Here is a 15,495-nt window from a genome sequence, read left to right on the forward strand (position 1 = left end):
AGTTGCTTCTTTCCTAAAAAAAAAAAAAAATTTTCTCTTCTCTACCAGTTTCATATCTCGGCCCATTCATGTGTGTTGCATTGTTTCTCCTTGTGATATGTAATATTAATGCTGATAATGGTGTTAAGATTCTGTCCCCTTTTGGTAGTTTGTTTAAGTTTTACCCAGAATTCTTCTCAATTATGATCACCTTCTGATGATTTTTTGGTGTTGTGGACTTGCTAATCAAGACCACTGGTATCGTGTACAGCTCATCTCTGATGCAGTTGGTGCAAAGACTGTAAGAGTTGTAAATATATCCAGCAGTTATAAAATTGTAGCTCAACATTCTCTCACAAAACTGTTGCATTTTAAATCGTCTTGAAGTCTTACGGTACACTGTAACTGATCTCGAACTTCAAAGTCATTACATCAATACATATCTAAATACACTAGTGTCCAAAATTAGAACAACAAACTCCTGTTTCCTCATCCTGTGTCTAATTCACAAATCATACAAACTGTCAACAGGTGTCCGTACCATTGTGTTCTGCACAAAAGATAGCATTCCAGTTAACAGACAACCACGTCAGTGATAAAGTCAGGACACCTATCAAAAGGGTTAGTGTTTTCCAGGTAGTCTCACGTCCACATTCACTGTGTACACAATCACAGCTGGTGCAGTGTGGCACAGAGAAGATGCCTACCAGGCTCTCTGTGGTGGAGGGCCATAGGAAGAATGGAAGCAGGACAGTTGCAATCTGGTGTTGCCCAATTGCTTAATGTGAATCATTCTTTTGCTTCTTGGATGTGGTGACAGTTTATAGAGACTGAAGCTGTATTGAAGATCAGGACAGGGACAACCATGTGTAACATCAGCAAGAGAGGACCATTATTTGGCTGTAAAGGCAGACAGTACTGCCTTAGTGCTGCACAGCAATTGGCATCTGACATGGCAACATACATAGGATGTGTTGGATTGAGGCAAACTGCGTACAGAAGGCTTCGGAAGAGTGGCCTTTATTGTCGGAGATCTGCTGTATGTATACCTCTGACACGTCTTCACAGAAGGGAACATCTAGAGTGGAGTCGCCAACATGTCACCTGATTTTCGAACAGTGGGCCAATGTCCTTTTCACCAATGAGTCCTGGTTTGGTCTGGAGAGTGATTCTTGATGTACTCGCATCTGGAGGGAACATGGAACATGATTTTGGGACCCAAATGTGGGAAGAGATCGGTATCAAAGAGGATCCCTAATGGTGTAGGCAAGGATTATATTGACCACTTGAAAACCTCTTCATGAAACTTTGAACATAGCTGCTAAGGTTCAGTGACCGTGTAAGAATTATATTCGAACAAATAAGCCCTCAGTCACAAAAATTAAGTCAAAATTGACCTGGTTTCGACGCTACTATGAGCGTCTTCTTCAGAATTAGACTAACTGTTCTAAAACATATTAGGCATATAGTACATTAATAAAATTAAAGTTTGTACTGACTGGTAAAGATGCAGTACTTACAGGTCACATATTTAAAAAAAGATCTGAGCCGGAAAGGCGACGTCATGAACAGTTGTGAGATGGCAAGCCGCTAAGGGTTGCTCATACTGTGAACAAGGGTTGCAACGAGACACTTTTCCAGTCAGTACAAATTTTAATTTTATTAATGTACTATATACCTAATATGTTTTAGAACAGTTAGTGTAATTCTGAAGACGACGCTCATAGTAGCGTCGAAACCAGGTCAATTTTGACTTAATTTTTGTGATTGATGGCTTATTTGTTCCAATATTCCTCTTCATGAAATTGTGTTGGTGAATTGGCAATTTTTAAGTGCTGCCAGGCATCGTAATGAGATCTTGGGACCTCATGTGCAGTTGTTGTGAAATGCTGTGGGCCCAGACTTCATGTTGATGAATGATAATACTCGACCTCATAGAGCATGGGTGGTTGATGTTTTCTTAGAAATGGAAGCTATTGCACGCATGGTGTGGCCTGCTCGCTCTCCCGATTTGAATCCCACAGAGTATGTCTGGGATGGACTAGGGAGACGGGATGCAGCACGTCAGCACCACCAACCACCCTGCAAGAGTTGTGAGCAGTTCTGCAGGAAGAGTGGGCATTATTGCCTCAATGTGAAATTGATGACATCACTCACAGGATACCCTATCGTTGTCAGGCCTGTAGTGCTGCCAGAGGTGGTCGCACCCCATACTGGCCACATTAACTAGTTGTCGGAATGTGTGTACAGTCAAGTTGGAAAAAATTAAGAACATTTTTGTCTAGCATTACGCATGTTGCAGTTGATTACATTCTGTAATCGTTAGAGTATTTCTACTGTACCATCATCTGTTTATACTGTTGTGTAGCAAATTAAGTGCAACCTTCCAAAATTTCAGTAGTTACTTTAATTTTGGGCAGAAGTCTAGTGACCAACGTTCAACTTAGTAATGAGTGAACGAATTGTTTTTCAATTATCTTTTGTTTTTGCATTTATTGGTGGCTCTTCTTCTCTGAGACCTCCAAAACAACTCCAAGTAGTCACAGCACAACACAACAACACAATTAAACAAGTAGGTCTACTACGGATTTTATGTACAAATTATGAAACAACCTCAGACAATGGGATGTTCCCAACTACTTCCAAGCTACTTCAATTTTACATGATCATCTTTCTTCTAACATTGAAGAATAGGTGGAACATGTACCTCCAGACGACTTGGAGGTTCCACTTCAGAGAGAGAGAGAGAGAGAGAGAGAGAGAGAGAGAGAGAGAGAGAGAGAGAGAGAGAGAGAGGGGGGGGGGGAATATTACATCCTAAATATTACCAATTCTATTGCTACACTCTAGTCTCCTCTGTGGGTGAGACCGAGTGAGATGGTGCAGTGGTTAGCACACTGGACTTGCATTCGGGAGGACGACAGTTCAATCCCGCGTCCAGCCATCTTGATTTAGGTTTTCTGTAATTTCCCTAAATCACTCCAGGCAAATGCTGGGATGATTCCTTTGAAAGGGCACGGCTGACTTCCTTCCCTATCCTTCCCTAATCCGATGAGACCGATGACCTTCCAGTTTGGTCTCTTCCCCCAAACAACACAACTCTGTGGGTGAGGGTTGTTCTGTTTCCCTGGTAACTTTATTCCGTTGTCAGATGTCCATTGTGCCATTTTCTATTTTTTCATTCATGCCTACGTATAAAACAAATCTTTAATGATATTTTCCAATGTTTCACAGAATTTCCTCCAATGTTTTGTAATCAATATTTTGTTATAATTTGTAGGAGGCTGAAACAATTCACACTATTCTGTTCTTTTATATGTGGCAGCTAAACCTCGGCAGGAGTCCTTGTGCCTGGATGAAGGTGGTGATGGAGCAGCTGAAGCAGCCTCAGGTCCTCAGTGGTTACGACCGGTGTCAGCCAGTGCAACGTTGTGCTTTAGTCAGGACTCAGATGACTCGTCAGGCCCAGCATCGCCCCTACCGTGTAGGCACCGTGCTTATCAGATGGTGCCACTGCACGCTATCCCTCGCTTTCTGCCACCTGTTGGGGTCTTTTGGGACATTGAAAATTGCCAGGTGGGCTGTATTTATTGAATGTGTTGTTAACTTACTGTAAGGGTTATGAAGTAGTGTTACTTGTTAAATGCTGTATACGGCCAGCTTCTACTGAATGTAACAACTGTTCAAGGTGGAGTTTTGCAGTAGGCCTAGCTAGCCCTGAAGAATAAATTTCACTTCAGTATTGCCATCTTTGAATCCCTGTTTCAGGTCCCAAAAGGTCGTTCAGCAGTGGCAGTGGTGCAGGTCATTAGAGACCGGTTCTTCAAAGGTTACAGAGAGGCGGAGTTCCTAGTTGTTTGTGATGTCAAGAAAGAAAATAATCAAATTGTTAAAGAGCTTAATGATGCCCAGGTAATGTAAATATATCTGCTGAAATTTCTCTGCTTTCAGGAATTGTCATTTGTCAGTATCTCAGAAATAAGGAATCGACAGAGAGAGAGAGAGAGAGAAATATATGCTTTAGTTAAAAATGAACTGAAATAAATTTTATGGCGTAGGAAAATGGGAACATGTGTCCGCACTCAGAATGTTAATCGAGTTTCATTCATGACAGCTGTGACCAAAGTGCTATTAACCAACATAGTACATCTCTAATCTGAGAGTTGTAGCTCACTGCTGTTCCATTTTTCACCCAGTGCATTCACTAGTCAGGAACAACTGATACCCAAAACTGAGTGTAAATGTTAAATGGTCATACAGGTTTTGTGTGTTTGTAACTAAGCTGTGGTATGACAGCCTTATGTTTGGTGGACAAATCAAAGCCACACTTTACAACCAACCAAAGCCATATAAAACAGCGGGAAATCCACAATGGAATGTAACAATATTATGGAAAGGATATTTGCTACTCACCATATAGCAGAGATTCTGAGTTGCAGATAAAACACAACAAAAAGACTGTCAGAAAGTGAGCTTTCGCCCAACAAGGCCTTCGTTGAAACACACAAAGCACGACCACAGTCTGTGGCTGCTGAGGCCAGACTGTTTGGCATAATTGATGACAAAATTACACACCAGTAATGAAGTTGGGTACTGAGATCTGGCCATGCAGTTGTGAAATTATTTGTCGCTATTGAAGGACTTTAAAGAATTGGGTTTTATCCTCGGTGAATTGCAGTGGCATCACCTTGGATAATACAGAATTGGATTAACTATTCGAAATAAATGATTGAAAAGGGTACTTGTCGGTGATTGGGGATGTTTGCACTGGGGAATATGTTTTGCTGGTTTAAAACATTAACATGAGGATCTTAGAGAGTGTACTTTTGTGGAGCATATGTCACTGTTCAACAATGATTTTCTTACTGTAACTAGTGATAATAAGATGGATAGAAATAATCTTCAGTGGCCTTTCCCTACATTTAGAATTGGTCCACACCCAGTGACAGACTTACAAGAACATGCTGTGCTTGCATGTGAAATTGTTGCATTTGTCTCATTCTGCGCATGAATGTCAGGGTATCGATCAGTATAATTCTGGTACCCTCATTGTGATCTGTTTCTTCATACTATGGAGTGGTCAGTTACCCAGTGTGAGGATACTGTACATATTGTGTACCGAAGTCAGCCAAATTATCTGCCAACCTACATCTGTAGATGTTGTAGCTTAGTTTTGTAAGTGGTTCAAATTAGAGCTACTTGGTTGGTGTGAAAAGGTGTCTAGGTTTAAATCCATAGAGATCATATGAACTGATGCAAAGAAACTTCTGACTGACCTTGTAATATCCCATACCTGCTGGAATTGTACATGCCTTACCTGGGCGAGATTAACACTAAATAGTTTTGCTATCATATGTATGTAAATGCTGGATTAGTTGTGCATGGTAGCTTTTACTGGTAGGAGTTTGAGATGGATATTGGCCTCCAGTCCCAACCACCCATTTTACAGACTAATCGTAAATGAACTGCGTATATTCTAATCATTTACGCTCTCAGTATTTACATTGTATTAAGAACATGTGTGTAGAGGAAGAAAAAATTAATCATCTGTAGGTGATCTGTCCAATAATATAGGGAGACATTCACTTTTGTGTGGGATTAAACTGACATTAAATCGTGGTTCTCTTGAATGTGGTCATTACCAGTATACCTTTTGTGTTCATCCATTATCAACATGGCAAATGAAGGAGACTAGACCATAACATGTATCCTGTAGAGATGTCTTTTGATCCAACAGCAGTAAAATTAAAGCTAGGCAAAAACAGCTTAATAATTTTAGGCCTATATAGATCACCAAATAGTGATGTAGATGAATTCTTCTACCATTTAGAACAACTTCTGGATAAACTATCAACAAACGAAAAACAGTTTATAACAATAGGAGATGTAAACATAGGCTCTTTAGATATAACGTAACATTGCTACAACCATATCCACATCAATTTGTTACCAACTAGAATAACATTTGACTCAGTCTTGCATTGCCCATGTTGTAACAAATGTACATAGGGAAGAATTAGTGAAAAGAAGTATTGAAAACTCTCTCCCAGACCATTGAGTTTAAGGCAGACCACAAAATAGTTCCACAAAATGACTTACTCACTTATACAAGAAACACTGACTATAATAAACTTAGGGAGGACGTTGCACACAGAGACTGGCAGAAGATACACAAATCAGATTATGGAAGTGGGGCCATTTCTGAGAAATAACCATATAGTTTTAATCGGGCATGTCGAATAATAAAAAAACTAAAAAAAAAATCAGTGTAAACAAAGAATCACAAAATTCTTTGGAAATCCACAAATTAAAGGAAAATATGGACACCTGTATGTGCTATTCAGAGATAAGAAAATTCAGTACTTCCCAACAAAGTCCAGCAACACCAGAAAAACATGCAGGGAGTCCCTGAAGACTCTAAAAGTGCGTTATTGTGCTGAACAAGTAAGTGAATCCAGTAATGTAGAAAAACAGCTTGGAATGCAGTAAACTAAGAATGTGAAGAAAAAAAAGGGAGTCCAAGATGCAGTAATATAGCACTAGAGGAAAATGGAATGTTGGTGAGTGAGCCAAAGACAGTATGTGAAGCTTTAATAAGACATTTTAGTAAGGCAAGTAAAAAAGAAATTGAACCAACACTACAAATAAACCAAATTAAAATAGTAATTCGTTGTTCCTAAGGAGTGTAACAGAATACGAGGTAATGAAAATAATCGTAAACTGAAAATAAAAACATCTAGTGGCTGGGATGATATATCTTGTAAATTACTTAAGGAATGCAAAAATGGATTAATAAAACAAGTAACACACTTAATAAACAGTTTAATTGGGCAGGGGACCATTCCGGAACATTTAAAAATTACTCATGTATGCCCAGTGTGTAAAAAGAGAGCAGCCACTGATATAAATAACTGCAGGCCAATGTCATTGACTTCAACACTCAGTAGGTTGCTTGAAAGAGTAATTCTAGACGAACTGGAATCTTTCTTCATTAAACAACATGCAGCATGGGTTTTGAAAAGGGAGATCTATAATAACAGCAATAGCAACTTTCATCCATGAACTGATAGTCCAACTGGATAAAAGAAATAGTCATTGGGAATTTCCCGCTTTGATTCAGTGAATTGTGCAGCACTTTTATCCAAATTAGAAACTTCCAGTGTAAGAAGAGTAGCACTTAACTTCTTAAGTCTGTACCTCTGAGATAGAAGACAGTGTACTAAACTGTGTTGTAAGAATACAAGCAAAATCCCAACAGTAAAATCAGCATACAAAACTCTCGACTGTGGGTTCCCTAGGGAAGTATTTTGGGGCCATTTTAGTGTATTGTCTATATTAATGACATAACACAGCTGCGAAACATAAAGCTAGTGAACTACATTGATGATAGTCATTTAGTAACTGGGCCTTGCTGATCGGCTAGCATTACAAAGCAATAAAGAGAACTCTGAACTAATCACAGAATATCTAACAATTAATGGTCTTACGTTGAATAAGGACAAGACTGTTGTAATGAAGTTCTTTTTGAATTATAATCAATGCCATACTGATGAATCACTCTCTCCAGTTGAAACTTCTGATAAACAAAAGTTTTTAGGCATTGTGATTGACAAACATCGTACATGGAAAGAGCATATCAGCTACATCTGTTAAGATTAGCAGCAATTTTTACTTACTGAAACGTCTCTTAAATATAAATCCTCCTGTCCTTAAACAATTGTGTTATGGATTAATTCTCTTGCATTTGCAGTATGGGATTGAAATGTGGGGAATGGCCCCTACAGTTGACAGGGGTAGGATATCCAGGCTCCAAAAGAGAGCCGTTAGGATAGTTGCCAATATAAGTAAATGCCAGTCCTGAGAGACTATTTCAAAAAATATAATTTATTTACTGTTTATTCATTATATGTCCTTATGACTATTTTTGTTTGTAAAAGAGAAAGATGAACTGAGCATAATGAATAGGGACATTCATAATTACAATACACGAACCAGATATGATTATCATAGGGTATTGACTAATAAGAGCTACAGATCACAGCTTACCAAATAATACAGCCAAGGAAATATTTTTAAATGAAAACTTAAACAGCTGTGAATTGAAAAATGTTTATACTCAGATTTCTGAGCTCCATTACTGAAAATTCTAGTTTTGTATACCTCAGTATATTAATGGTGGTAAAGGTTTACAGAATAGTATACAGGGTGTTACAAAAAGGTACCGCCAAACTTTCAGGAAACATTCCTCACACACAAATAAAGAAAAGATGTTATGCGGACACGTGTCCGGAAACGCTTAATTTCCATGTTAGAGCTCATTTTAGTTTCATCAGTATGTACTCCAACGTGATCAAATTGTAAATTTTCACAATCAACAGGTGTGGGCTGACGAGAATCCGCACCCAATTGTGCAATCACGTCATCAACACAGATTTTCCGTGAACGTTTGGGCAGGCATTGTTGGTGATGTCTTGATTGGGCCCCATGTTCTTCCACCTACGCTCAATGGAGCACGTTATCATGATTTCATACGGGATACTCTACCTGTGCTGCTAGAACATGTGCCTTTACAAGTACGACACAACATGTGGTTCATGCACGATGGAGCTCCTGCACATTTCAGTTGAAGTGTTCGTATGCTTCTCAACAACAGATTCGGTGACCAATGACTTGGTAGAGGCAGACCAATTCCGTGGCCTCCACGCTCTCAACCCTCTTGACTTTCATTTATGGGAGCATTTGAAAGCTCTTGTCTACGCAACCCCGGTACCAAATGTAGAGACTCTTCGTGCTTGTATTGTGGGCGGCTGTGATACAATACGCCATTCTCCAGGGTTGCATCAGCGCATCAGGGATTCCATGCGACGGAGGGTGGATGCATGTATCCTCGCTAACGGAGGACATTTTGAACATTTCCTGTAACAAAGTGTTTGAAGTCATGCTGGTACGTTCTGTTGCTGTGTGTTTCCATTCCATGATTAATGTGATTTGAAGAGAAGTAATAAAATAAGCTCTAACATGGAAAGTAAGTGTTTCCGGACACATGTCCACATAACATATTTTCTTTCTGTGTGTGTGAGGAGTGTTTCCTGAAAGTTTGGCTGTACCTTTTTGTAACACCCTGTATAATGTGTATTGGTATATAATATCGTTGTAAATGTACAAAAACTGATGGTGTCAAAGACTTTAAAGTTGTTACGGATGATTATTATTATTATTATTATTATTATTATGGGTTATGTACATTTACATTGAGGCTGTACTGTGTGGGAAGCACGTAATGCCTCTGCCCTAAAGCATCACTAGTGCCCATCCTCGAGTGTGTTCTATGCAGATAGCATCAGATCATTACTATGCAAAAATAAATTGGTTGAAACATAAATATTATTTTGAGTACAAACAGGATTTCTTTTTTTGCTTTTGGAGGTTTAGTTGTTGAGCGTTGCCTAGTTTTCACAAAAGTTATGACTTGGAAAATGTTGCAAATTCGTGGGAGATATTTTGGTGGTAAATGGTTTCTTTGTGTGTAATGTTCTTTAAGATGTGGAAGAAAATACTCATTATCGAGAGTGAGAAATAGAATTTTCTATCAGAGTAAGAGAATACTGTGATACAGGAAAATGCAGAACTGACCATGCTATTGTGGTGAGTGAGGGGTAGTCCTGGAATAGTTGGGTATTCTTCTGAAAAGAGAAGTAGCTACCAGAGCTCGTAAAATTTGCAGGAGGGTTGTTGGGGTATATAATAAGACAGAGCAATACGTTGGGGGAGAGTATGGGTTTGTTTTGACAAGAAACTTTTCTAAACAGTTGGTAAGAGCAGCATGATCCTAGGTGAAGCTTGGCTGACTGAATTTCAAGGTGCCATTGGAAAATAGTTTTGGCAAGAGAAAAGAAAATATGAATAATTTGCAGATATGAGAACTGGGAATAAGAAATGGAAGAAAGGCAAGAGAGAATAATGATGAATTATTTAGAAAAATTGCTAGTAGTAATGATATTGATTTCCTGGTAACTGATTGCTGTGCTAGAAATACAGGAGTGCAGGAAATACGGTCATGGGTGCAGACATAAATCTGTTTACTGTATAAAAACAAGATAGTAAGAGAACATTCCTATTGGTTTATTACTGCCTTTGTGGTGACTGCTGAAGCATCCTGTCATTGTTCTATTTACCCAGATTGTCCTGTTATTACATTATTATTTATTTTATGGCATGTATTTGACAACTCGAGCCTGTTATACAAAGGAGTTGTTATTCAATAATACAATTAAGTTAAATAATAATTCATTAATACAGTTAAAGAATGCAGTGCTTATAAGTGGATTATTATAATTTTTAATTATATAAATGGTTTTTTACTCTCCTGTCTGTCTAATATTTGATTCTTCTAGATAATTTCATTTTCTTCATTTCCTGTAGTCTTTGTATTGGTCTTTGTAGTGTGATTTGTGCATCTTGCAGTATTTTGGTTTTGACTGTTTTGTTTTTTAGGTCATTTACAGTAATTTGGAATTATCTTATTGTTCCTTAATTTCTGTAATCCATTTACTGTTGCTTTACTATTCACAATTTTTTATATAATTTTTGTGCTAGTTACGTTCTCTGCTTTCCCATTATATTTCCAAAGAATGAGGTGTGTTTCTTCCTGATCATGCTCTTTATTGGTTCTATTTTCATGTATACTGTTTCATTTGAAGCTATTCTCCAATGCTAATTTACTTAATATTGTTTATTTTTACATGTCCTAATTATTATTCTTTCTTGATTGTCAGTTTCTGCTATAGTTGTTGTTTTGAAGAAGTTTCAGTTGCATATGTTATTTCTGGTTGTGTAACTGTTTCACAATGTTTTAATTTTGCAGCTACCAATGCGTTTTTTTAATTGTTTTTTAGGTAACATAACTTACTTTGTTCAGTTTTTCATTCTAATTTCCATGTTGGGCTCTCATTTAGGTTGTATTTCATGATTTCATCTAAATATATGAATTTTTCAATATTTTTGATTTCCTGTTGTTTTACTGTAAACTATACCGAGAAAATCTTCTAAGAAAGTTTCAAGAACCAGTTTTAAATGATGACTCAAGGAATATACTGTCCCCTACTTATTGCTCCCATAGAGATTGTGAGAACAAGATTTTTCAAACGGTATTCTAAGATCGATTTTCTTTGCTGTTTCTTGTAGTGATTAACTTCTCGTCTGGTTTATTTAACATTGTTGGCTGGGAGGGCAAGATCAGCAGTAAATCCCAGCAGTTCAAAGTTATTCTTTGCACTTCCAGTTCACATGTTCATTGGGTTATCCCTGTACCATTCTTTCATTATATATTTCAGTGCGCAGTTGAATAATAATAGTGATAGATGCCTTGTCTTAAACCTGTTTTTATGAGGAGGTGCCCAAGAATTTCTCCTCTAAACTTGATATTTGATTTGTTGTTGGTTAGAATAACCTCTGTTAGTTTAATTAGTAGTTTAGGTGAAGTCCTACAGTCCTTAGAATTTTTAGTACTGAAGGTCTATGGAGACAATTATATGCCTTCTTAAAGTCTGTAAATGTTACTGCCAGAGGTGTGTTCCATTTTGTGTAGTATGTATTAATTAATTTTAAACTAATGGTCTGCTTTACACTGCTTCTCCATGGTCTGAAACTTCCCTGGAATTCCCCAAATTCCTGTTGTAGTCGTTCCTTCATTCTTCTCTGTAGAATTTTGGATTAAATATTGCATGTGCAGTCTAGGAGAGAGATACCTCTGTAATTGTGTGGATTTCTCTTATCCCCCCTTTTAGTGTATAGTGTTGTGGATGGATGGTGGCTGTGGTCTAATATTCAGGTAACGGTTCAGTCATGCAAATTTTTTTAACACCATGGGTAACATGGTTTTGACTGTCACTTTGAATATTTCCAAATTTCAAGAGAAACATGATCTTCTCCACATTTTTTAATTTTGTTGTTGTTAGTGTGCTTTTTTACTACTTGCAAAGTTGGTGGGATTGATTTGTAAGGTTTGGCTTTATTGGGGTTTTTACTTTGATCTGCAAGAATTGTTTGTTCTTTGCACTTCAAAAGTTCATTAAATGCCTTTGCCATGATTTCAGCATTTTGTTTTTTACTATGTACCGTTTTCCATCTTCATCTTTCAGTATTAGCATGAGGGCTCTTACTTTCGTAGTTGTTTTCCAAGTTTTTGTAATAGTTCCTGGAATTGGTTTTGTTGTATTTATTTTCTATACAGTTTATTTTATCTCTATGAAATCCTCTCTTGATTCTCTTAACATTTTGTGTGAATTTTTTCATTTATTTTTTTAGGTTGATGCTCTTTTCTTCTGTTTTGTGTGTCTGAAAATTTTAACCCTGGTTGGCATCCTTCTTCATGGAATTCTGGTGGGCACTGTGACTTTTTTGTTCGTTGTTTCAAGGGAGCTAGATTCTTGGCTTGTGTTTGAGACTTGATACCAGTTATTCTAGATCACGTGTTAACCTAATGGTTGGTTTTAATTAGCTGATAGAAGCTGAAACTCCTATTTGTTTAATTGATTTTTTCTGTTCTTTTTCTTTAATGTACTTTTGATTTGAATTTTAACCATGTAGCGATCTGAGCCTCTCTCTACTCTTCTCAAGAAACATTGTAAATTTCCTTATGAAAAATTTTTTTCTGTACACACGTGCATGTTATTTAAAATTGCAGGCAATCAAAGCCAAGTTTCTGAATTTTGAGTGAAATGATCCACATTATCTGTAAGATAGTTTTTATTGCAACTCATGACCAGTTTTGTGTCAATTGAAGACACATTTTCAGGTGATAGAGATTTTTTTTAACAAGTCATAGAAGAAAGGTCACTGCCTTAGATCCACTCCCCATCATTCTTGTCAAGTTATAAACAAATAGCTAATTTAAAGTCCATAGTTAAAATGGAGGGCATAGCAGAATTGTGCCACGAGTAGGGAAGATGGTTGAATGGCAACAGACAAGGCAGTACTATGAACTACTGCTTTTAGTGTGGTATTTGTTTATAACTTGACATGAATGATAAGGAGTAGCTCTAAAGCATTACCTTTCCACTATGACTTGTTAATCACCTGAGGACACATCTTCAATGAATGTGAAACCACTCATGACATATAGTAAAAAGTATTTTGCAGAAAGTGTGGATCATTTCATTCAAAATATACAGACATGGTCTAGCTGCCATTCTTCCTTCCTCCAGTTTGGATGTTTCCACGTTTTAAACTTATTTGGCTTCCTCGTGAATTATGTTGGTTTAGATATAAGGTTGTGTTCTCTGCAGAGCTCTAAAAGTCTTTGGCATTCTTGGTTGCAAAGTTATGTGCACTCTGAATTTTAGTTATATCTTTATATTTCCTTTGTTTTCCCAACTGGCCGCTAGTCTCCCAGTAACATTTTTTCATTCCTTTTATTTCTTCTGTTCAGTTTGTTCGAAAGGTCCCTAAATTAATTTGTTTTTGTTCATTTTTGTTTCATTTGTAGGAGCATGAGCTTTTATTGTTACGTAAGTTTTAGTCATTGTTTTAAAATTTATGTTTGAAATTCTAGGCAATGTCGCTTGAAAATCAATTTTTGAATCTATTATTTTTATATTTTCTGTAAATTCTGTTCCTTATTGGGGACATTCCTTCATACTATTCTGTCCTGGTGTCCCACTATGAATTCTGCATCCTTGTGATGTGAACTTGCCTTCTGTTGTTTCTCACACACACACACACACACACACACACACACACACACACACACACACCATGTTAAAATTTGGTTTATTAAATTCGTAAGTGAAATTCTTGAATTTTGCAGTCTTAAGTAGTGAATTTATATTGCACATTTCTATGTAGTTTATTTGATTGTGTTGAATCTACTTTTTATGTGTCAGTGAGTATTGGATTGCAAACAGTCAGATTCGTTGCTGGCTCCTAGTTGGCTACCCCCAGAATCCGATGCGGCCTTTACTTGACTTTTTGAGTAGGGTGGTGGTATCTTTTTCCTTAAATGACCTTTCCGTATTTGATTTCCAAGCTTAGTTGAAGCAAGCTCTGATTAACAACTACTATCCTAATGATATGAATCATTTTACTTTAATTTTGAACTGATGGCCTGTGACAAATTCCTTAGTTATGCATTATGTTTCTCAGACATGTATGTTCTTGTCTGTTGCATTAGGTGAACCTGATCCATGTGGCATCTACATGTAAAAATGCAGCAGATGAGAAACTTCGGCAGTCTATTCGGCGCTTTGCTGACTTACATGGCAGTCCTGCATGTATCATTCTAATATCAGGGGATATAAATTTCGCACCAGACATAACTGATTTAAGACACAGGTAATGTTTAATTTTGTGTGTGTGTGTGTGTGTGTGTGTGTGAGAGAGGGAGAGAGAGAGAGAGAGAGAGAGAGAGAGAGAGAGAGAGATAATTCTGCAAGTCCAGTGTCAGATAAAGGTAATTTTATCCTCTGTATGGAAAAGTGTAGTCTTGTTAGTAGATGTAGTTTTAATTTAATATGAACTTCAGGCATTTCAAGTCCATCCTACTTTCTTTGTATTTTATTTTAATTTTGTTCTCAGATCGATTCTTACTTCCCTAATTGGGGTCAAATGGTAGATCCTAGTGAACTGGTGTAACTGTTAAGGCACTGAACTCCATTTGGCAGCAGTGGAGTTAAGTTCCCTGTCCAGTAAACCAGTTTTAAAATATTTTTTTGCACTTTGAGGTGATGGCTTAATATTCTCTGTAGTTTCCCCATACCACTAAAGACGAATGTCAGGATGGTTTCATTGAGGACACTGAGGACTCATAGAGGGAACATAAAAATCTGTATCTTCCTTCCTTCAAATGGTAAAGGTAACAAGTTATCCTCACTTTTCTCTATGTCTATGATTTATATATACAGAACTGGAGCAACAAATGAAAATTTATGCTGAGGTTGGGATTTGAATCCAGATTTCCTGCTCACTAGGCAGACGCAATATCCACTACCCCACTGTGGCACAGTGGATATGCACGACTGCACTTACTACCCTGTTATACTTCCCGTCTCAGTCCAAATTCCCACTTGGTGTTTCCCCCAAACTTGGAACAGCTTTGCATACGCCTTCCAGCTGTATTCAGGTAACACCTTAGCATCGGATGAAACAGAGGAGTCACCTGAAACCCAGGCGTAGGTGCTTGAATCAAATGGCACTGTCTGGTTCCGGACATATCTGTGATGTATGTATGGAGACTGAAGTGACGAATGGAAATTTGTACGAACACCAAGATTCGAACATGGGTCTTCTGCTCTCTACACAGAGGCATTAACCACTACACCACACTGGCACAGTGGCTTTGCACAACTGCACAGACTACTGTAGCATGCCTCCTGTCAGACACAGATTCTCACCTTCTATCACACACTATCGATGTAGTGCACCTGCTCATTAGCCTCACTACTCTTGGCATCTCGGCAATTCCAATAAGAGTTAGAGCTCGGTGTGCATCTGCACTGAAAAGATCATTGGCTGTCGTAA

General features: G+C 37.7%; 1 protein-coding gene across 1 annotated transcript in view; it reads left to right on the forward strand.

Moving 5' to 3' along the window:
* LOC124777866 (meiosis regulator and mRNA stability factor 1) overlaps positions 1–15,495 on the forward strand; it is a 220,953-nt gene that overhangs the window by 12,648 nt on the left and 192,810 nt on the right. The window contains exons 3-5 of the mRNA XM_047253400.1: positions 3,305–3,555; positions 3,748–3,891; positions 14,150–14,310. Coding sequence (XP_047109356.1) covers positions 3,305–3,555; positions 3,748–3,891; positions 14,150–14,310 — 556 coding nt within the window. The remainder of the gene's footprint in view (positions 1–3,304; positions 3,556–3,747; positions 3,892–14,149; positions 14,311–15,495) is intronic.

The sequence above is a fragment of the Schistocerca piceifrons genome, chromosome 2, assembly GCF_021461385.2.
Source record: "Schistocerca piceifrons isolate TAMUIC-IGC-003096 chromosome 2, iqSchPice1.1, whole genome shotgun sequence".
Classification (NCBI taxonomy): Eukaryota; Metazoa; Arthropoda; class Insecta; order Orthoptera; family Acrididae; genus Schistocerca; species Schistocerca piceifrons.